The sequence below is a fragment of the Hippocampus guttulatus genome, chromosome 16 (assembly GCF_054856545.1).
Source record: "Hippocampus guttulatus isolate MCC_2025c chromosome 16, RoL_Hgut_1.0, whole genome shotgun sequence".
NCBI lineage: Eukaryota > Metazoa > Chordata > Actinopteri > Syngnathiformes > Syngnathidae > Hippocampus > Hippocampus guttulatus.
This window is the reverse complement of record NC_141276.1, coordinates 14,913,367-14,937,500: the sequence shown is the minus strand read 5'-3', so window position 1 is coordinate 14,937,500 and position 24,134 is coordinate 14,913,367. Positions and strand designations below refer to the sequence as shown.

At 42.3% G+C, this 24,134-nt stretch overlaps 1 protein-coding gene across 4 annotated transcripts in view; it reads right to left on the bottom strand.

The window, feature by feature from the left end:
* Positions 1-20,250, bottom strand: part of LOC147193313 (voltage-gated potassium channel KCNC1-like) — a 68,867-nt gene extending 48,617 nt beyond the window's left edge. For 3 of the 4 annotated variants that reach the window (XM_086133278.1, XM_086133279.1, XM_086133277.1), the window contains exon 1: positions 15,897-20,219. In XM_086133278.1, coding sequence (XP_085989404.1) covers positions 15,897-16,439 — 543 coding nt within the window. In that variant the 5' untranslated portion in view covers positions 16,440-20,219. Of the gene's footprint in view, positions 1-15,896 lie in introns of all 4 variants that reach the window. The other variant, XM_086133276.1, reaches the window with a different exon arrangement.
* Between the last annotated feature and the right edge of the window lie 3,884 nt (positions 20,251-24,134).

Below are 24,134 nucleotides of genomic sequence, written 5' to 3'. Positions count from 1 at the left end.
GAGTGATCTGTTCAATGATTGCTTTGAGTAAGGGATCAAACAGGAATCAATTGTTAGGCTCTGTCCTATTCAATTTTTATATGCTCCCTCTTGGTGGTGTCATCAGAAGGCGTTGAACTTTCACAGCTATGCTTATTACACACCACTTTACATCTTGTCCTATGGCAATCCAACAGATGCTCTATTTAACAGTATTTTAGATATCAAATACAGTGGTGGCGGCCCGGTGATCCAGTGGTTAGCGCGTCTGCCTCACAGTGCAGAGGTCGTAGGTTCGATCACAGCCAACTGCCCGATGACGGCTGGGATAGGCTCAAGCACCCCACTCTTGTGAGGATAAAGTGGATCGGAAAATGAATGAATGAATACAGTGGTACCTCTACTTACATAATTAATTAGTTCTGGAAGAAATTTCTTAACTAGAAAATTTTGTAAGGAGAGACGCGATTTCCATATAAATGCCCTAATCCGTTCCAAGCCCCTCAAATATTCAGACATAAATGTTTTCTAAAGCATAAAAATGCATCAAAACATGTAACAAGTACATGTTACAATTAGATTATTGCACAATAAATGAGAATTGTGTATAATGTAAAAAAAACCAATTCATAAAGGATAAAAATGATGACCATTTAACTTTGAACTGCGTCCTCATCGGGGGTTTTTTTTAGTTTTTTTTTGTCGTCTTTAGTTCATGTTCTCTCTCAGAAGTGGTTTTTGCCTGGCGTTTTGTAAAGAACTGATCCAACAACATTTGCTTTTGTCGGCTGTTAACAATCCTTCACAAATGTCAATGGCATATAACATCATAGTGAGCGATCGCCCGACTGGTGAACACTTTTTCTGGGTGATTCACAATTACGTAAAACTATCGGAACGCTTCATGGCCCGAGGAACGAATGACGAGGACGCTGCATGACACATACTGTATCTATCTATCTACACACATAGACATATAAAGTAGAAGTCCCTCTTAGCCAATGAGATGCCAGGATGATGCTCGGTATTAGCCAATGGCAGAGCAGCTACAAGAATGTTGCATTCAGGTGATTCTGAGCTGCGGTAGCAGCCCATGCTATGTATTTACCTGTCGTGTCTTGAAATTTCTTTCGTAACAAGAGGCAATATTTTCCTGTTGGGATGTTTCGGAACTAGAAAATTTCGTATGAAGAGACGTTCGTAAATATCAAGTACAACTTTATTGTCAAATGTGCACATACAGTACAAATGAAATTTCTTCCTTCTCAACAGACAACAAGAGGAGCCCCTGTGGGTGCCTGCGCCGCAATCAAAAGAACAGTTAACATAAAATAATAAAATAATACAACACAACACATAAGACACAGACAGTTGTGCAATCTTAACCACTTTTCCTGCATGCACTTTATTGTTTGAAGCAGTTATAGATGAAAGAGGAGCGAATCAAAGTGTCCTTTTCCCCAGTGGATCAAAGACGGCATGACGAAAATGTGCATACGTCTGCTACAAGCTAAGTTTGAAGCAACAAGAAGCTGTTGCGTCCATTAATGAAAAAGAGATTTTCTCTCATCTCTGTACTTGAATCCAGAAACTTTTTCAGAGGACAAAAGTTGTGAGGCGCACCAAGAGAAACTTATGACCTTTTTTTTTTGTCACTTCAAGAACATAGCTAGAGTCCACCCCATTCTTTATATGGTCAACACAGAGAGGCTAATGCATGATTTATCTCCAGTTGGATTGAATATTGTAATGCCCTGCTTTCTGGCTGTCCCCCCCAAAAACAATTTCCGGTTTACAACTATTACAAAACATCAGCAGCCCATGTCTTGAAAAGACCAGAAGGCGGGTCACTTCACTCAACTCAACTCAACTCAACTCAACTGTATTTATAGAGCACTTTCAAACAGCCATCGCTGCACATGGAACAACTAACATATACAACAGTAAAGCAACAAATCGGTAAAAAAGACGGTAGAAAGGACAGAACAGTAAAACCAAGAACAAATCTGAGGCATGCTGAGTCAAATGCTAAAGAATACAAGTGAAATTTTGAGGCGTGTTTTAAAGATGGGCAGCGAGGAGGCTTGCCGAATGTTCAGTGGGAGGTCATTCCAGAGAGAGGGACCAGCAACAGAAAAGGCTCGATCCCCTCTGAGCCTCAGCCTAGTTCTCGGTATCTCCAATAATGTCTGATCCGCAGACCTGAGGCGCCGGGCAGGTGTGTCGGGGCGGTTGAGCTCAGAGAGGTAAGGTGGCTGGCTCAGAGAGGTAAAGTCACCGCATTGGCTCCCCATGTCTTTCAGGTTTGATTTTAAGGTTCAAGTGTTCCCTCATTTTCATGCGTGGTATGTGAATTTCTGCCAAGTAGAAATTCACTTATTTCAATTTTTTTTATTTATTTTATTTATTAAACACATGGATCCCACCCTCCTAAACACTTATTACACTTAATATATTCAACTTTTAAAATGCAAAATGTAGAATAAATACTGAGCTGCTTCTTATAGCCTGTGAGTGGATGTGCGCTCGCTCCACTCCCTGGCAGTTTATGAGGAGGAGGACAACGAAACATTGGCTTCATAACGACATTCAAGTTCTTTTGTTTTAATCTTAATATATCTGAACTAGAAACCCGCTTTGCGTTTTAGCCAAAGGTATAATCCCGATGGATTAATCTGCCTCATGAATCCTTGTGGAAACCGAAAACATACAATTTGCCATGACTACTGTTGCTACTTTTTTTTTGTATCACCTTGTGGTTCCAAGCCAAGCAAGCAAGTACAAAATACATCAGAAAGTCAATGTCAAAACTCAATAGAAGATGACTGCTCAAGGGGAAACAAGCTTCAGTGACCAACAGAAACTGCAGCTGCAGCTGGATGACAGGAGTAATGTTGTTCAAGGACGACCGTGATAAAACAAATTGGGTGCAGTTGGATAGTGCTGCAGCAGAGTATTAGGATTTTGTCTTTGTTTTTTGAAATCTCCAAAGAAGTGTGAAGCTGTTGCTTCACACTAATGAAGAACTCCAGGACTCAATACGAGCAGATAAATTAAGGAAATTTTGGATATTTTTATTTCTTCAACAACAACAAATAAAGACGACACTGATGGACATAGCAATGAAAAAAATCTTAACGAGCCAGTCAGTTAACAATTTTTTGCACAGACTCATTATGTTATGCGGCGAAACAGCAGGCCAGGTGAAAAAAGAATAAAAAGGCAATTCAGACAGGATTCAGGAAGGAGATTTTCCAGTTTTCTTTATTTTCAGGCGTGACAGTTGACCAGTTTTGAGCAGCCCACGTGTAGCACTGCTCTCCAAGTTGTCCGGCCCCCAGTGACTTCCTCATTCCTCTTATAAAGGGAGTTCACTTGAGCTTCAGGCCAATCAGGTCCAAGCAACAATTGGCCCTTCCCAGGTGGTTGCAATTACCTCATCTGAAATAATTGGCATTCTACAAAGTGCATTAAGTACAACAGTTTTGGATGGAAAGAAATGTGCACCTTTCTTCCATCCAAAATCCACAAACAAAAACAAATTTTAACATATGCCTTTCGTCATCATGACACATTATCTTCAATCATTTTTAATAAATGTTCAGTTCATGCGTTAAAGTCCCATTTTTCATTAAGATCAGTAGTGTCAAGGAAGAATACTACAGAGGCATTATTTGCTTTGTAATGTTGACAGAGAAGTAAATGAAGGTCAGAGGGTGTCTATGTACACCAAGAGAAATCCTTTAACAGTATACCCAGTAAGGAACTGTGGTACTGCATCACGAAGTCTGGAGTGGCAGAGAAGTATGTTCGAATAGTACAAGACGTGTACCAGAGCTGCAGGACAGTGGTGAACTGTGCTGTAGGTTTTACACAGGAGCTTAAGGTAGAGGTGGGAGTGCATCTGGGTTCTACTCTGAGCCTCTTGTTCTTTGAAATAGTGATGGATAGACTGATAGATTAGATTAGATTGGAAACCCCATGGACCATGATACTCGGAATGACATTTTGATCTTTCATGAGTGTGTACAGGAAATGAGAGGAACCTCGTTTAGCTGAAATATGAGAGCATACATTGCATGAATGAGAGAGAGTGAAAGGGGAAGCAATAGCAAGGGTGGGGAACTTTCAATTATGAGGGCTCTATCTTTCTGCCCAGCACAAGTCAGGCATGGCTAGTTGTCAAACTCTGCACGAAGGCGGTTAAGACCAAGTATTGGTATTTTAATAAACATGTCTGAGCTGGCACATTTCCGAAAAGGGGTTTTGCGTCGTCATGCTGGAGCCTGTCCCAGCTGTCTTAGGTCAGTAGGCCTTCACACAAATTATTAATTGCTCATAATAACAAACTTCATAATAGTAACTTGGGCCTGACCGAAATTTATTTTTTTTCAGCCTGTGCCTATTCTGATATTTGGCAAAATAAAGTTTTGATAAATAATTAATCGCCATTTCATTTAAAAATATATATCATGACTAAAATAACTTTTTTGCTCCCTTAATGATTGCAATAATGAAGATATGAATTACAGGCAGAATAATTGACTGTTTTACTATACTTTGTCATGCTCGAGCCTATCCCAGCTGTCTTCGGGCAGTAGGCGGAGGACACCTTGAACCGGTTGCCAGCCAATCGCAGGGCACCCAGAGACGAACAACCATCCGCGCTCACACTCACACCTAGGGACAATTTAGAGTGTTCAATCAGTCTGCTATGCATGTTTTTGGAATGTGGGAGGAAACCGCAGTACCCGGAGAAAACCCACGCAGGCCCGGGGAGAACATGCAAACTCTACACAGGCAGGCCGGAGCTGGAATTGAACCTCTGCACTGTGAGGTCGACGTGCGAACCACTGGATCACTGGGCCACCCTGTTTAAGAAAATATTCTGTTTAAAAAATATCCAATCAAACACAGAAGCACCACTTTACAAGAATCTCAAATGGGAAATTGTTTGGACATTGATTATTCATGAGCTTGTTAATACTTCATCAAGACTGCATTAAGTCATTGGAGAAGCAGAGTGGAAATGACCTCCTGCTGTAGTTAGCCCACATTTTACTCCCATTCTTTGCAAATTTCTTCGTTCATGATTGTAACTTGTAGTCGAGTTTATCCATCCATCCATTTTCTCATCCGTTGTATTGTGCCGACTTTTGCCAGGTGCAAATGTTTGGCGCTCATGAAGATGACAGGAAGGAAGAGATAAAACACGATTGTACACACATCATTAAAAATTAACATTTGGCAATAAGATCAGAACTGAATATACTTGGTTATCACACAGTTACAACATCACGATCAGATGTTGGTGTATTGATACTGTACAATGACAGATAAGTAAGTCAGTCCCCAATGTATAAACAATCGATTGTCATTTTATAAGTGAGCCCTTATTTTAAAGTGCTGCCAAAGTCGATGAACTTCAAAGAAGGTCAGAGTTAGGAGACTCATCATTCGATTATTTACTGGCAAATAAAAGTAGGTAAGGACATTCAATTGCAGCCAGCATGAAAATAATGTCTGCGATATGAGAATTATTCCCTACATATCCCTCCTTAGCCCACTCAAACGCTGCAGACTTCTTCATTGCAGATCATTCTGCAGTCATCCACTTTGTGTGTGTGTGTGTGTGTGTCAAACCAAGAATGAGGTTTCTTGACACAAGCTCTTTATTGGCTATGCTTGTTGGGCTGCTTTGGAGCTTGATGTTGACTGTGTTACGGACCTCGTGTGATGTGGTGACAGTAAAGATCATGCAGAGGTTAAATACTAGTTCTTGACGTGTCATCAAATACAGTACTACCCCCTCGTACCTCTCTCTCTCTCTCTCTCTCTCTGATAGCACAAGAGAGCAAGAAAGCTCTGTCGCAGCATTATCCTGAAAAGCACAGAGGGGGAAGGGGGGCCCTGGTGGATATATTACTTATGGCACAACAAACCAGCAGATAGGGAGGCGCAAAGCGAGAAGGGATTGTTTTAAAAACAATGGGGACTCATTAAAAATGGCGCCACAGTAAAGAAGAAAGAGAAAAGAGGAACAAGATTATATTTGCTTGGAAGAGAATTTAACCAAATCTATTATTCTCATTAGGATGTTCTTGTTTATGTCACGGGTGTGGAGCATAAATAAGGTGCTGGTCTCCTCTTCACAATATAAAGATATAAAAAATATGGAAACATGAAAATGAATCAGCGGTGGTCCAGTGGTTCGCGCATTGACCTCAAAGTGCAGAGGTCGTGGCTTCGATTCCGGCTCCGGCCTTCCTGTGTGGAGTTTGCATGTTCTCCCCATGACTGTGTGGGCTTTCTCCGGGTATTCCGGTTTCCTCCCACATTCCAAATACATGCGTGGCAGGTTATTGGCACACTCTAAATTGTCCTTTGGTGTGAGTGTGAGCGCAGATGGCTGTTCGTCTTTGTGTGCCCTGTGATTGGCTGGCAACCGGTGCAGGGTGTCCCCCGCCTACTGCCCGAAGTCGCCCCGTGACACTTGTGAGGATAAAGGGGATTGGAAAATGGATGGATGGATGGATAAAATGAATCAAATGTATCAATAGTATGTTGTTGCTACAGGTTCACATGTTTTACATACAAATTCACAGTACGTGTTTGTTGTTGCCAGTGGCATATCAAGTAGTTTGGGGCCAAAAACAGTCAGTCATTGTCGGGGCCCTCGGCATCCATGGACTGCAAATATTTGTAATATTAGTGTTAATCATCCACTAAAAAGTGTGAAGTTCAGAAAATCCTCCTTAAAATCATACTTTAAAGATTATTATTATCTAAGTGAATCCACTCAACGCTTTTACCGTGTCACTCACTTCAATTCTACTGTATCCTCCTAAGCTGACACTTACAGCAGTGCTACTGCAACTGGCAAGAGCGTGTAGCTCTTGCTGTTGTCAGTGACGCAAATTCAGGGCACGTGCACTCGGCGTAAAAACTGGCACATCTTCATTTTCATGCCGGGGAAAGTCTAGTCGACCGTATTTTGGAATTTGCGCCTCTTTCAAAGCACCCCACTGACAGCGTCACAACAACGGGGCTCCAAGTGCCCTCTCCAAAGCAGCCAACTTCACATGATCCGCAAGCAGAGATCTTCTTGCAGTCCCTTTTAAATGTAGTTTGCATGCACCAATTTCCTGCATGGACTCTTGCGAGTCCTTTTGCCATGTGGATCGCACGCCACTGATGCGCTGAATTTAAAGGGAACAAGGGGAGCCACTTCGAATGGATGGCAAACAAGTCGTCTGTGTTGCCTCCGACAACGGCGCAAGCGCTCCTTCTACCTGTGCCCATCTACAAAAATCCCCCAAAAAAGGAAAGACTATGAAAGGGTTGAAACGTTTAATCAAAATAGTTTGTTTTCTTCGCGCCGTCTCCTGTACTCCGCTCCTCTTTGATAACTCAGCTTTATTTTCCTCACGATGCATTAACATGTTCATCAATTAGCTTTGCTCCACTCTTCTTCTGAAGTCTGCACGTGCGCAGTGAGAAGATTATAGAATAGTCCATTGCATGAGAGGGGAGAGCACTTTAAAGAGAAAGAAATGTCATTCTCAAATGTATTTCACTCCTTGGAATGACCGTTTTATAAACCTTGTTATAATCACAGTGCGTAAATGGCCCCAATGTAAATGTCCCCTTTCAGACTGGATGACTGTTAATTTATACAGCTGTCTCAATGAACAAAGAGCTGACAATACAATACTTAAAATATGTTCAGTCTGATTTTCAAATTTAAAAGTTAGTTAAAAGTCTTTGTTCAGTACTCAGATCAATGTTTAACTGTAAATTGTTATTGATATAAAACAAACAAAACAAGGGAAAAAAAACCAACTTTCGAGTTGTGTTTCATTTGTTCATTGGTCAGTATGTCTTTTATTAATGTGAATGATATCGGGTTGTCAGGATACGTATGATATAAGGCTTTTCTGCAAATCAACCGATACTAATGAAAGGTATCCCCCAAAAACATATACAGTGATCCCTCGCGATATCGCGCTCATTTATCGCAGCTTCAGTACATCGCGTTTTTTTCCAAAGTACTGCATCAGGAAAAAAAATGCAGAATGACTCAGAGGTTTTGTACATGCCTGTACGCATAATTGGTTCCCGGCGCGACGTCGACCAATGACAGCATGAGTTTTGGTCTGCCGCATGACCTTGCACGGTAGCCGCCGCTGATTCCTTCCTTCAGGTTTGTTGCTGTTTGATCCAATGGGTACGGTCGAGATGCGTCGACAAATTGGCGCGTTCCCGTCACGTCACTCAGCATTTGCAAAGGCTACACAAGCCAACCGTCTTGTCAAGACAATCTCCTCCAAGGCGTCTTATAAATCTCCTTCCTTGCCGCCACAATCTATCTTGATCTATTATGATCGGTGTTGCGTAAGTGATCCCGTTGTTGACTGGAGATGATGTGCACCAGCGGAAAACGAATAATAGTTTATTCAAAAATAACTTTCAAACATGAATTTAAAAATTAAAAGGATGTTAGGAATTTTGAGTATAACATTATTTTGTTCATTTGTTATTCAACTGATCAATAGCATAAAAACGATCTGTGACCAGAATCGATATACACCACTGGTGTCAAACTCAAGGCCCGTGGGCCAGATCTGGCCTGCCACATCGTTTTATGTGGCCCGCGAAAGCAAATCAAAGATGGCAACTTTCGTGATGCTTGCTAAAATCTCGACCAAAATTTAAAATCTCAACCGAAATTTCAAATTCCCATTTGTAATAAATAACAGTGATACTGTCAGTATTTCCTTGTAACCAAGGCCCTCAATACAGTAACTTAAACAATAAATGAATCAACTGTTATTCTTGACATCCCTAATATACACAGTCCAGCCATGATCGATGTAGCTGGATCACACGGCAGACCCATCGATTAAATAGATCTATTGTTACACCCCGAATGAATATCACTTCAACTAATTTCAGACCTTTTTGCAACTTGGGCACATTAACCGAGCTTTCCCTCAGGAACTGGTTATTAGCACCCCAATCACCTTATTGGAAGGAGAGGTGAGAGGCTGAGAAAGTGACGGGGGGAATGTGCTTATGAAAAGGCTTTGCTTACAAAGGAACACCAATCAGCTGAGACATCCGGCTGAATAAGACGTGCTGAGACGTACAACCGGATCGATAAAGGGGTACGAGTAAGCCAGCATGCCGAGCTCAGCAAAAAAAAGAAATGGGGACTGGGGGGTGTGGTGGTGGGGTGGAAAATGACCCCTATCCTGTCCCTCATCCTCTACAACTGTTCCGTCCTCTTTGTGCCTTCTCATCCACCCCCACCTCCCGCAGACCAAAAACACCCCTTTTCTCATTGTGTGGCTCTGTCCTGTGCTGCAGAGTACAGCGCAGTCAGCTACTACAGGCACTGCAGTGTTATGCCATAGCACAAGCAGTCAGCTGGATGACATCCACCAATGAATGGGAGGAGGGGTGAAATGGGGGCGGGGTGCAGGGGGGCACGTAGCAGATAATGGATGACTAAAGAGTAGACGGGGAGACTTTGGGGGATCCGAATAGGAATAATCTGCAATCCTGCAGTACTCAGCAAACAAATGTTTTTAAAACAGCTAATGCTGTCAGCGGGTATGACTAAGAATTTACCGAGTGGTATACACATTTTAAAAGCATTGGGGGAACCCCCAAATTTAATTTTGCAGGTGATTAAAAAAAACTGCTTGTCACATGAATGCATTGAACAAGTGGTGCCATGCTCCTTAATATTCTCATGTCGTCTTTCAAAATTCCCTCGGCCATCAATTGAGCTAATCGGGTGAAAGTAAGGTGCTGCCAAACCTGAAGTGCTGCGGCTGTTACTGCAGATGCTGCTGCACTGGCACCCTCCCCTCCATCTTCCCAAGCTATCGTTTTGCTACTGTACTGGCAATCACAATGTAGACTGCACTACCTTCAAAGTCACCTCTGTTTTTATGTTGACACTCCCCTTCACGTACCATTCAATTACTTTTTGTTTTTTTTACTGTCATCGCTTTTGGGTTTCCCATCATTCAATTAGCTGTCATATCATTTTCTGACTTGGTGGATTTTGTATATCATGAGTCAGAAGGCAGGATTTGGCTGATTAGGACCAGGGGTGCCTGAATTTATGGCCAACCTTGAGCAAACATCGCAGCTCATGATGTCATGCTAATTACCAGCCGAATGTTGATTATTTAATGGCTCCATTTAGGGAAAAAGATACAAACAAGGTACAAAAACCCCCCCCCCCAAAAACAAAACAATATTGAATGCCACAGCAGCCATGGCCAAGAGTTTAAGATTGTCACCTTCCACTACAGAGAGCCACTGTCACCATCTACTCCCATCATCCCCGTAGATGCGGATGTGGTGTCCCTGCGCAAGACACAGAAACCTTAACTGCTCCTCAGCGCTTAAATAAGCTGTGTGTGTGTGTGTGTGTGTGTGTGTGTGTGTGCGCATGTGTGTGTGTGTGTGTGTGCGCACGCATTTGCTCTATCCACTACTGTGATGGATCAAATGAAGTGATCAGATTTCGTGCACATTACCAATAAAGATCACTATTACAGTATGATCAAGTGTCGTAAAGTGCCGTTCAAATTTTGAAACAGACCAGAATTTGGATGCATATTCTTTAAAGAATTGCACTAAAAGTAGTAGAGGTCAACCCACCATCATGAATAACATCCCACAAGACTTCAGATCAAAGAGCATCTGACGGAATTATTCCACAAGTTATCATTTGCTTTTTTTTGTCTTATTTATAGGAGTCCCAGTGACGGAGAAGAGGAGAAACATGATGAAGCCCATAGAACTGGCCCTTAAACTAACGGGGAATATAAAAAGTCTACACTCCATTGTTCGAATGCCTCCACTTACACTTTGGCCCGAGTTCAAGCTTGTTGGGTTCTGAACTGTATATTGCTTTGGATTCCAGAAATGCAGGCTGAGACAAAGTGTGAAAACAAAAATATTACAGAAAAAGCACAGCGACAAAGTACAAATTGAAATCACAAGGAGCAAAAAACAAAAACAAAAAACAATGCATAAAACAAAACGCGCTTGCAAAGGCAAGGTACAAAGAGAACACTGAGAAGACACAAACAAACTATCAAAACTCCAATAACGCCAAAGATGAATAAAAAGGAAGAATGAAATTACAAAGTTCCATGAGAAAATAAGAGTGACTGATATCGAGAGGTCGTGAATACAACATTTGAAGCCCAACAGCGAGCAAGGTCTATAATCCAACAGTGACTAGGCAGCCCTTAAATACACGGCAGGCTTGATTGGTAAACGCGGAACAGGTGCGCCGCTGAAGAGGCACGCCCACAGCACCAGCTGGGGCTGAAAACAAAAAGACAGACACAGCAAAACCATGACAAGGCTCAAGAAAAACAGCCCAAAGTATTCTGCCTTCACCATGATATTTTAATTAAAAAATAAAAAAGTTCACAAAAACACACTTGATGTGGGAAAAGGTGTTATCATGACTAAAGTGATTTGATTGAAATAACATGTATTCAATTCTCTACACCGCTTATCCTTTTGAGGGTCATGGGGGTGTCTAGCGTAACTAAATTTACTTTGGGTAAAAAGCGGACTATTGTACACCCGGAACAGGTCACCAGTCAGTCGCAGGGCACATACAGAGGCAGAAAAAACAATCAAATGCACTCAGGGTAGACGAATGTACCAATACATTATTGGACTCAAATTTTCAGTCATAATGGGCTTTTTGCACAAAATGTCTGGGGATACAACGGCTTACCCTCTTATGTAGAGGTCGGCATTTTGCGAAATTTTGCCACTCCATCATTAATCGTCTGTCAGTGGTCTGGGTACCTGTTAGAGGAATCTATGAGCAAAATTGTATCATGTTTAAAGTTTCATTTTAATTTGGACACATCGAAACGTTTGGGTGCGTATCCAGCACCCCCAAATGCCTGCGCATCCGGAGGGCTGTTGAAGTCCACAATTAGCACGTCAATGCAGGTGGGCGATCACGGGGGAGAGGGAGAAACTCGGTCACAAAAGGGGAATAAATAATTCGGGAACAGCGGTTGAACAACAAAAGACGAGTTGAGAACACCCGTCGCGCCCAGGCGACGTTGGCCATCCGCAAAGTCTGCAACATGTTAATTTGATGTAGACCAGACAGAAAAGGCGCCAACGTACTGGTGGTTCAATGTTTAAAACAGGTAACCAATCACTACCGAGGGGCCGGACCGTGGGTGCGGTATGCAAATATCGGGGGCAGTGTTTTCCTTGTATGTTACAATAAAAGTCTGAATTGGCGGGAAGGGAGCTCCAGTGTGATCGCGGAGCAACTAACCGTCGTTCGCTCTCAGAGATCCGCTTCCGCCGATATTGAAGACAATTTTCCTGTGTGCCGAGTCATTTCTTTAATTTTGTCTGAGAAAATCTCTGACAGTACCATAAATTTCACCGGTCCTCAAGTCCGTTAGTTGGTACCCATCTAGTTAGGCCGGGGGTCGGCAACACGCGGCTCTCGAGCCGCATGCGGCTCTTTAGCGCCCCTCAGTGGCTCCCTAGAGCTTTTTCAAACATTTTTGAAAATGAAAAAAAGATGGGAGGAAATATATATTTTTTTGTTTGTTTTAATATGGTTTTCTGTCAGAGGACAAACATGGCACAAACATTATTAACGTTTTCCGAAAATGTGTCGAATAAATATTAAATGTCAACATTTTTTTTTTTCCCTCTCCCTACCCAGCGTTTTTCCTTTCTGAATTCTGATTGTAATTTCCCCATTGCGGGACAAATAAAGGATATCTTAATCTTAATCTTAATTTCGTCAACGAATATTTGCGTCACAGCCTGCGACACATGTTTCTATTAGCAGGGCGGGATGTCAGTCAGTGGGCTGTTGTAAAAAAACAAAAACAACCCCCCCCCCAAAAAAAAAACCCCACCAGCTGCCTTTCATGTACAATTCACCGAGGGTACTTGCTAAGAATGGGAATCTGGATGGCCAAGAGAAGCATTTTTAAACGGTACACGTGAGCTACGATAGTCAGCACGCTGCGAAAGTGCGTCCCATGCTTTGTTCATCTTGCCTCGCATCTCTGATGCTGTAAAAATGTGTCGAATAAATATTAAATGTCAGCAATTCGTCAACGGATATGTGCGTCATAGCCTGCAACACACGTTTCTATTCGTAGGGCGAGATGTCAGTCAGGGGGCTGTTGTAATAAACAAACAAACAAACAAAAAAAGATTAAGATTGCAGGACTGCCCGTGTTTTGTGTTGTGGTATATTATGTTAACTGTTATGGAAAGCGCTTTGTTATAGCTGCAGCTGTTGTGAAAGCACTGTATAAATAAAGATGTATTGTATTGTATCTGCTAGCCTTAACAACGTGAATGTCATGTACTTTGACAAGTTCACTAAATGATACAAGGGAGGAAAAAACTGACAAACGCGAGTCCTCTCCTCAACCATTTTGATCACAACACAAAAGGCATTTTAGGATATTTTTCCTGCCAAGTCGTCACGGGTCACCAACCGATGGATTCCTTGGTTTAAGATAGCAGACAAGAACAACATCTGAGTATGCCATGCAGTCTTGATTTATTCATAGCTTCAGTTGTATCAGTGCTTAGGTCATGCCTGATGATATTTCCCAAGATCAGAAGGACATAAGAATGGACAAGAACGCCAATTGAAAAACAGCGAGTGGAAGGAGCAAGATTCTGTCCACCGTGACAGCGTGTTCAAGTAAGAGTGTCAGATAGCATGATATCTTTGTTGGACTTGTGAGAGTCTTCCGCCTTGCTGAGTTGGTGATCCGGTGATTAAAATCCTGACGCGGCGGTGGAAATTCCGCATTTTCATCCATCATGCATCCAACTCCGCATCGTTAGTCGTAGCCCAACGTTTGCCTTGTAGGCTCAATGACTGCAATGTATGGGGAAAATAGGGAGGAGGGTTGTCCCACTGTCCCTGGTACAATCTGTACTGAAAAATGCATCCATCATCTATATTCTATACCACTAATCCTGTTAAGGGTTGTGGTGAGGTTAAGCATATTCCAGCTGACTTCATGCAAAAGGCAGGCTCCTTGCAGGACTGTTCGCCAAAAAATCACGGGGCACTTTTCGAGACAGACAACCATTCACACAGTCACTGAGTGGAAGCGGAACCCCACTGCCTGGAACAAAGTCAGGTGAGTGTGTCACACAATGTGTGGCATCATTGTAAGTTTCAAAAGGATCCATTTTCTGTCCTACTGATGACGTTTTTGAAATAAAAAATGCAGACTATGGTCCCGTATAATTATCCCGATCATGCAGAAACTTGACAGCTGGGGGCATACACACATTGATTTCAAGGGCATATGCTGGTCCTTTATGTCGACTTCAAATAGTCCCCTCAGGAATACGCGATTCTGCGATGGTGGAATTTACCGGGACTTCAAAGCTGAATATTGCATTTACATGTTAATTTTAATCCCAGCAGCTAGATCTAAAACTGCATTCACACTGCCTCCCAATTCGCTTTTTTTTTCCTTAAATGCGACCCTTTTTGTACTCGTTCACACTGTAAAGACAAATGTGAAGGGAACGCATCCGTGATGTGACACGCATATACACAAAGCACGTCAAGTGACACGCGCAAAACATGACGTCACGCGGCAGTGTTTAAGGAAGTAAATATGGTTCAGCGTATGGTTCATCTCATATCTACAGATGAGCGATGCGGGAACAGGTAGAAATATTTTGGGGTAATGAGACGAAACTTTTTCAATCCCATTTCATGAATGCTCGTAAAGATGACGTCACACATTTGCGCACAATAAATGACCATCTGCGTGGCTGAATTACTGTACTATGACAGTATTTCCTATCAGTCTGTTCCCGATATCCAAGTCAAGTGGATAGTTTACACTTTGTTTAAATCTTTGCACAAATATCACTTGTTCAAAGCCATACTTTGGAAAAATGTCTTGATTAGTAGTGTTGTTATTATTATTAAATAAATATGCCCAAAAGGGACAAAGACAATCCTGATATTTATTCATGATTGTTTTATAACCACAATGCAAATAGACCCCCCTCCCCCCCACACACACACAAAGAAATAAATAAATCTTATTTCATAATGAAATCAATTTGCTTTGCATTGTTTTTTTCATGCTCGCGGAAAATCAACTTTCTAGAGGCGGAATCAAGAACTGCTCTCCGCAGAATCAGAATTGTTCTCCGCGAAACACTTTTTCTCTGCAGATTCCTGGAGGCGGGGGGACTCTTAAAATCGGCTGTGCGGGTACAGGAGTTATGGCGAATTGTCAAATGCGCCGATGTCTGCGATGATTAGTGACAGGCCGTCATTCAGTCAATAAAGTACAGTATTATAAATCAAAATTAGGAAAACACACTCGAGTGTTGTGTTATACAGTCCAACACAACACACAGACCCACAGTCACTGACTGGACCTAAATTGGAGATTCATTTATCACAACTGTGTCCCGGGCAACATACTTCACACATAAGAGCCATTGAGGGATTTTGCGGGAACCATGCATATGATCAGCATGACGCTTAACATTTTCCCTAACTTGTTTATTTTACAAGGAAGAGCGATTTTAAATGAACATTTTTTTGCAAAAATGCCAGATTATAGCTATGGGGTATCCATCTCTAGCACATAGCATCGAGTATAATGGACACTTCTCTTGTATGTTTTGATCGTGCGACCTTGCTGTTCAACTTTTGTTGCGTCAACTTTTTGCACTCAAGTGCAAATCTTTGTGCATGCTGAACCTGCCATCATTTTTCTTGCCAATGCAGGTTTGAGGAAACTCTTCCCGCAGCAATGCGCAATGTCAATACTTGAGTGACCAATGCAGAGAAACGTGCGTGTAAAGATATTTCGAGCACTCACCCGGGCGTATTTGGATGAGTACGGGTCCTCAAAGAGCGCCCACATCTTGGGCTGCCACACCTCCCACCACGTCGCCCTGCGACCGTCTTCCTGCATGCACAGCCGCTTCAGGTCACCGTCCGCTCCACCGGTAAGAGCCGGATCTTCCTCGGGCGCGTCTGGCTCGGGGGTCTCGAAGCTGTCCAGAGCTTCCTCTGCGTCGCGGTGCTGCCGATAATTCATCCAGCAGCATGCCTCCACGTCCGTCTCATCGATGCCCCAGAAGGCGAGTTCTTCCTCGAAGAGCGGCCCGCAAACATCGTTTGGACAATGAAGTTTGCCGGTGCGGTAGTAGTTGAGGATGAAGGCAAAAGTGGCGGGGTGGCGGTCAAAGAAGAACTCGTCCGACTTGGGATCGTAGTCGAAGTTGCTGTAGGCGTCGGGCTCCGTCAACCAGGACAAACGCGTGCCCGGCAGCGTCTTCAGGGTGCTCCGGTAGGTCTCGTGTCGGATCCCGCCGCAGTTGATCACGATCTTCTCGCTATCTGACGCCGAGCAAGTCATGGCTGCGATCGGGCATGCTTCGGTCGGTGCGCCCGAGTGGTGGTGGTGGTGGAGGGGTGCTGATTCTGCTAATAGCCTGTCCTATTCACTGCCGATCCCCGCTGTGCGTTTAGTCTCCGCAAAGGCATCTTTGCAAGGTGTCACGGAGACGAAGAGGAGAGAGAGGTTGTGAAGGAGGAGTCTGCGCTGGCGCCTGTGTGCTGTGCCGTGTTTGCGTGAGAGAGATGAGGTCGAAATATAGGCTGGATATGAGAAGCTGGGTTTATGAATCAATTGCATTGCCACTGCGCAAGGTTATTGGCTCACAGACTGTTGGAATTCAGATTATTGGATCAAATGAGTCAAATTGCCAACCAAGATCATGATGATAACCGTTGTAGATTCTTTTCCGTCTGTGTCTGAATCGCATTCGGAGAGATGAAATATGAATTGAAGTGGGATTCGGCGATGTAATGTTGTAATGTAATTCGCCGCTGTTTTCTGCAAAAACGAAACAAAATTACAAAACTGAAGAGAGAGAGAGAGAGAGAGAACCGTGACGTGCATGACTTGTGAGGCACGATACTTCTTTGGAGTCGGTCAGAAATAAAAATATACATCCAAGATTGTCGTGTTGTGTGTGTAAAAGACCCAAAAATCAGGGAGGCAAGAGGAGCAGGGTGGACTGAACAAAATATATTGACAAAAAATACTTGCAGGAGTACACTGGAAAAAGTAACCCAAACACACCAGCAAAGTCCTGAAAACCACATTAAGCCAAAGTAACAACAACAACAACAACAAAACAACAACCCTATGACAGGAACATATAGTGATTGGACAAAGATTGACAAAATCCAAAAAAACAAAATCCAAGCAGAGTGAAGAGACAACAAGAAACGTCTGGACAACAAACAAAAGGTCGTGGGAGCTGATTGGTTCACACAAGGGACCCGGATGACAAGAGCAGGTGGAGACAAAAGAAAAAGGCACAAGAGGCAACAAAACCAAATGTAATCTACACAAAAAACAAAATCATAACAAAAATAGAAGATTAGCCCAAATTTAATTTGTGACCATTACGGAAATATGTGTTTCAAATGAGGTCAAATTGAATTTACTTTTTAAAGTTTGTAATTATGCTTCAATTAATTCCACAAGGTTCAACAATGTGAAAAACAAAATAGAATTTAATGTAAAGGTCAAGTGATGAAGTTAGTTGTTGTTGAATTTGGATAACTATATTTAGTTATAGAAAAAAAACCCACGGTCTTCCCTTTATATTTAATGTTATGAATGCCTCAATTATAAAATTACCTGTGCACTGTAAAACTGGATAAGTACCGTATTTTCACGACCATTCGGCGCACCGTATGGTTGGGCGCAGTCTCATTAATGGGTGCTATTTCTGTATTTTACACATAGACAAAACGCACTGTATTATTGGGCGCAATTTTAAAGTGGTAAAACATACGCCAGCTTAAACATACGGCATGCATGCGCGCACGCTAAAAACACGTTAGCTTGAAGCATATGGTAGCATGCCAAGACATACAGATACAAGCTAAAAACACGTTTTTAAAAAGGCAACGGAAGCAAAACTGAGTTCCGTTGTATTTTATTTAACCATCGTACAATGTACTCACGTTTTTCGATCAATCATCACCCAGAAATCCATCAAAGTCCTCATCCTCTGTATCAGAATTGAACAATTGTGCAAGTACCGGTAATCCATCAAAAACACCGTGTTCCCTCTCGTTGTCAGTCACTCTCATTGCCATGTGCCAAAAACTCGAACAACAGTGCAAGCAGACACGTTCGTCCAAGCAGCCATAATCCATTCGCAAATTGTGGCGTAACTCGCCCGGCGCTGCCTCTCACTCTTTGTAAAGTTGTGTTTGCCATCGATCATTCATTGTTCCCATACCGTTCGCAACTTTACTTTGAACGCCCGGTTGATGCCGATGTCCAGCGGTTGGAGTTCTTTAGTCAAGCCTCCGGGAATAACGGCAAGCTCAGAGTTCATTTGCTTGACTTGGTTTTTCACCGCTGCTGTGAGATGGGCACGCATGCCAAAAGCATAACCGATGGCTTGAAGTTTGAACTGAGCTTCGTAGGCGTGTCTCTTTGTAGAATTTATTTTCGGGGGTTCTTAGAAACCAAAACCGAAGTTGTTTTGCAACAATGCACATAGCCACACTCTATACAGGTGTTGGCACCTGCTTGTGGCGTCCCTTTAGCGTCCACTTACACGCCCACCCTTCACTCATTGGCGGACTTCTTCCCCGCATGCCTGTCGTCACTCACGTCTGCCTTTTCTCTCTCTCTCCATATATGTATATATACACGCCCACCCTTCACTGATTGGCCGACTTCTTTGCCGCATGCCTGTCCACAGTCACTTCCGCCTTTTCTCTATATAAACAGCGTGTCAGGTTTTGGAACTCAGCGCATACACAAGACGCTCCGCATCATAAGGCGTCCTGTCCATTTTGGAGAAAATTTAAGACTTTTAATGGCGCCTTATAGTCGTGAAAATACGGTAGACTCTATTTCAGGGGTGCCCATCGTATCATTTGCGATTGACCGGTAACTCGCAGGGTGCCAGCCCTACCACTTTTATGCAAAGATATACTGTAGCTGCCTGTCAACAGCTGCAAATGAGTAAAATACTGTCCTTGAAAATCCTGGTTAAAAACAAGAACAAAAAAAAACCCCTTTATTTACATTACATCAATCATCCATGAAATTACTCAATGGGAGTCTCATATTTAATGAATGAACATCAACCGTTCAGTTATGAGACAATAATATCAAACAGATATATTAACATGCCATATTGTAGAATATTTGTGATTAAATTGCGGCAATGCAAGTTGCAAATTAAAAGGGATTGTTGAGCTCATATAACAAAATAATTCAGAAATAATGAGTGCTGTGCTTGATGAAAATCTTGTTCACCCTTTTCGCCCACTCTAACCTGAACCCGAACACTCCTGCAGCACCAATCCCTTCCTCCACTGTCTTTCAGGATACTAAAACACTATTCAGTTTGAACAGAGCAGAATCAGAAACAGAATTGCCTTTATTGTCATTGTATATCATACAATTTAAAAAAAACCAGCAGGGATATGATGGAGTGTTTCACACCTATGACGGTCTCTCTCTCTCCCTCAAAAAAGTGTTTTAGTTTATCTTATAGAGGCTGGCAGAAGGAAAGGCTATGGTCAAACATTGACCTTTTTTTGCAAGCAGTTTTGTGTACACTAGATAACGACGTGTACACATTTTGTGTGTTCTTTTGTCGACATACTTCCTGTGTTTGTGTACTAAAAAAGACGAATATAATACATCAAATCTAATAGTGACTAACCTTTTATACAGCATTGGTTCGTTTTAAAACTGTCCACCTGTGCTCACTGAAACGTTGTGGCGCCTTTGTTAAGGAGCTTTCTTGGCTTGATATCAGTAGCTTGCATCTCTCATACTGGCCAGGATATTATGCCAGTGGGGTATCTTATTACTGGCAGAGCGTATTATATGGCTTTGATCTTATTCTCCCCATTCAGCTGACTCGTCAAGATCGGTCTCACTCTCAGGTATTTGGCCGTGCCCGTCTTTAGAGCTGCCTCTTCCAAGTGGTTCTTTGCCTGTGGGAGTCCAAGGCTATTTGGAGCTGTCCTGCACATAATTCAATCCCTTTGGTTGTCATCATCACCTAGATTTCATTCGCCCACACTTACCTGGTCCGAATGACGTTCCCATGTCATTGCTGTCGGATGTCAGGAGTCGATGTCCCGCTCGATGTTGGAGAGCTTGATGTTACCCAAGCAGGTGGAGGAGGTGTGTGTGCGTGTGTGTGTGTGTATAAGACAGTAAAACAGTAAAAATGTTTATGAAAAACTGTTCTATGTCATAAAGCAGTGGTCCCTAACCCCAGGGCCGCAGACCGGTACTGTGAGTAATTTGGTACTGGACCGCACTGAAAGAAAAAAGAACTTACATTACTTCCATTTTATTTATTTCAATATCTGAAAGATGTTTTATTTTGAAAAATTACCGGATTCTCTGTTTTATGTTGTGTGTTGTGTTTATTATTTTGCTTTATGTTAACTGTTTTGTTAAGCACTTTGTTTTGCCTACAGCTGTAGTGAAAGCGCTATATAAATCAGGATGTATTGCATTGTATTGTTACATGCGTCTACAGTGTGTCACCTTTGACACAGGTCAAGGCGGCACTTCTCGGTCACGTGATTGATTAACGCTAAAATGAAACCCAGGAGCTAGCAAAATGAGTAAAAAACAAACATTTTTGGAAAGTTTCTTTGGGAAGGGGAAAAGGCTCAGCCAGGAGACAGAAGAAGGGCCAACGACTTTCAAGAAAATGAAGGCTACATTTCATAGTATCAGGAGTCCTACTCAAAATGCGGATTTATCTCAACAGGAGATTCCAAGCCCACTCTGCATAATATGCGGCGATGGTGAGTCGTATTTTGCATGCACTTTGTATTTGCGGTGTATTTTATTTTGAAGGCACGTTTAAATGTAACCATAGCGACCAGAGAGTGTTGCGGCCAGATAGGAGTTCCTCATGTTTATTTATCTATTTATTTATTTGTATTATTAGTTTGTTATTCATGTTTATTATTATGTTTCAAAAATACCAAATATTATTTTGTTGTATTTGTCCATCACCCCTTTAAGGCCAGTCCCTGAAATTATTGTCTAACATTAAACCGGCCCATGGGGCTAAAAAGGTTGGGAACCGCTGCCATTAAAAAAATAAAAATAAAAAAAGTAAGAGCAGTGGTCAGTGAAGTTAAGTCAAGTCACGTCACATTTATTTACAGAATCCTTCATCACCAACAGTCTGAAAAGGCCTCACATGCCCAAAGTTCACAAATACTAACGACATTCCCCTGACATAAAACCCCAGGAGGGCTTGGAAAAACTGAAAAAAAAAACCCAACTGGGGAAAAACAAAATGAGAGCGACTATGAAAGATATCGAGAGGTCTGGAATACAACACTTGAGGCACAACAGCAAGCAAGGGCAATAATCTGACAAGAGACTGTGCAACTCGGCAGTTGTTAAGTACATGGCAGGCTCGATTGGTAAACACGGAGCAGGTGTGCCTGCTGGAGGGAAACGCCCTTCACTCAAACAGACAGACATGACAAAAATTTACATTCAAAATAAACAACTATAGACCAAACAACTTTAATGTAAAATCTATACATCCATTTACAGAAAACATCGATCGACTGGGATGCGTGACATTTGTCTCATTGTTATCCATCCATTTGAAAAGAAACTCTAAGGTCTAAAGTGATGGCACGTCACCCATGACAATGCTTATATCGACTACAAAATGATTTCTTCATTACAAATCTTGCATGCCTCACCCATTCCGGGTGTGTCATTTTGCACCAAAACATTTAGCTTATTACCACAAATACCCGAGATCTATCATGTTAATGCAGGCATTTTATGTTCAGGATTTGTGTGAAAAAAAAATGGATTGCATTGTGACTTTCTTTAATCTAATAATTTTAAAGGAATCATTTTTATATTCTTGTTAATGTGGATTTGGTGCAATGTCAAAACAAATGCAGATCTCATCTTTGTCTAGAATGTTCCACTTCCTTCAGTGCTCATTGAGCTCGGTTCAGCAAAAAAAATTAAAAATTGCTCCGTCGTCAGCATGTTAATGTCATTAACTGTGTGTGTGTGTGTGCTTCTATAGACTAATGCATTGTCCATTTTGTTCATGTTTTTGCATATGCAGTACTTAACCCTGTAATGCCTGACCCATCAAGGAATAGCCAGAAAAATCTGATTATTGGGAACTGAGGTGTTCATTAACCCTTATAAAAAATCCACAATTTTTTTTTTGCCATATCATATTGTTTTAGATATTTGTCGTATCACATTTATAAGCATTATGTAGATTACATCAAAAACTGAAAAGGTTGCAGAGCAAAAAAATGTAGAGAAAACAGAGGCATGGATCAAAGATCAAAGACCAAGACAATGTAAAAAAAAAAAAAAGGAGTTTGTATTGTACCAGCATGTAAAATTAGTAGGTTACGAATGCCACACAATGAAGTAGTCTGGGTAGTGGTGTAAAGAGAGGTTGTCATGTGCCACAAGAAGGCGTCTCCCTGCAGCATTTTCATCTTATTAAATGTACTTTTATATCATTCTAACCAACATTGTATCGTAAAATATTGTCCAAAATGTTGCCCACTCTGCATCCTTTGCACCCTGGTCATCCTGGATAGAGGATTCTTCCATCTGTGGCCCTTTCTCAAGGTTTATATTTTTTTTCTTGCCCTTTTTGGGGTTAAGGTCAGGGAATATTGTTCATATTTGTTAACTGTGGGCATTTTAAGCCCTTTGAGACTGTTTGTGATGAAGGGCTATGTAAATAAATGTATTGACTGGCAACCAGTTCAGGGTGTACCCCGCCCTCTGCCCGAAGACAGCTGGGATCGGCTCCAGCACGCCCTGCAACCCCCATGAGGATAAGCTGATCAGAAAATGGATGGATATATGTGAAATGCCCAAGTCGCTGCTGGTGTAGTGGTACACATGCCGGAATTGTGTGCGGGCAGCTTGTGAGCGGTTCCCACTCATTGTGGGTGAATGTTCGTTAGTCTCTGCATGTGCCCGGCGATTGACTGGTGACCAGTTCAGGGTGTTGTCTGCCTTCCGCCCAATGTCAACTGGGATAGGCTCCAGCAATTCCCCGTGACCCTGTTCAGGATAAGCGGTGTTGAAAATGGATGGATGGATGGATATATGAAATGTGACTAAAGCAGTTACCATATGAATAAAGAATGTCATCTCCCTAATTATAAATGCTATCGAGCAAGCAAGGTGAAAATAGAAGTTATCTTTGTGACTGGATCCGTTCCCTTTGGTGACATCTGGTGGACATTGTTAGTACAACAACAAACGTACTAATACCTGCCAACAACTCACGCCTATGCATTCCTCAGTACACTCAGACTGACCGCCGGAGCCGATATTCCCCCAATCTGGCTCGTCCCCTCTCTATAACCTCACCCCCTACTCAACTAACCCAGCCCTCAAACACACAATAACAAGAAACACATATTACAATATGGACAACGCTCCAAAGATAAAGTCTCCAGAGAAAGAATATTATAGTGATTCGTCCTAATTGGGGTCACCATGGTCTCTATTTTTTTAAACATACTTTGTATTGTAATGATGTGAGCAAACCGTATTTGCTTGTTCGATTAGCTATGCCTGCTTACAGAGCACACACAGAGCATGCACAGCCATTAGTCAGAGTCGTACGAGAGTCTAGAGATGGTGATTGCTTTCTCCCTCTGACCAGCAAGACGGCAGTCGAAATAAAGAACCTCTACTCTTACCAGGAGTTGTATTATTAAACGAACCCGATCGCACAAAGCGACACATGTATATCATCACAAAAGTGCATGGACAAACATGATAGATCTTTGGCATTTAGGTAAGAACATATTTTTATGGTGCCCAATGATAAACCTAGATGTGTCATGAAGAAATATCGTCGTAGTTGATCGTCGGCGGGAGACAGCACCAGCTAACGAGCTGCCGAGCGACGGCGAACAACGAGGGGGAGCACCAGCTGGCGAGCTACCGGGCGACGGCGAGTCGGCGAGGGAGAGCACCAGCTAGCGAGCCACCGAACGACGGCGAACG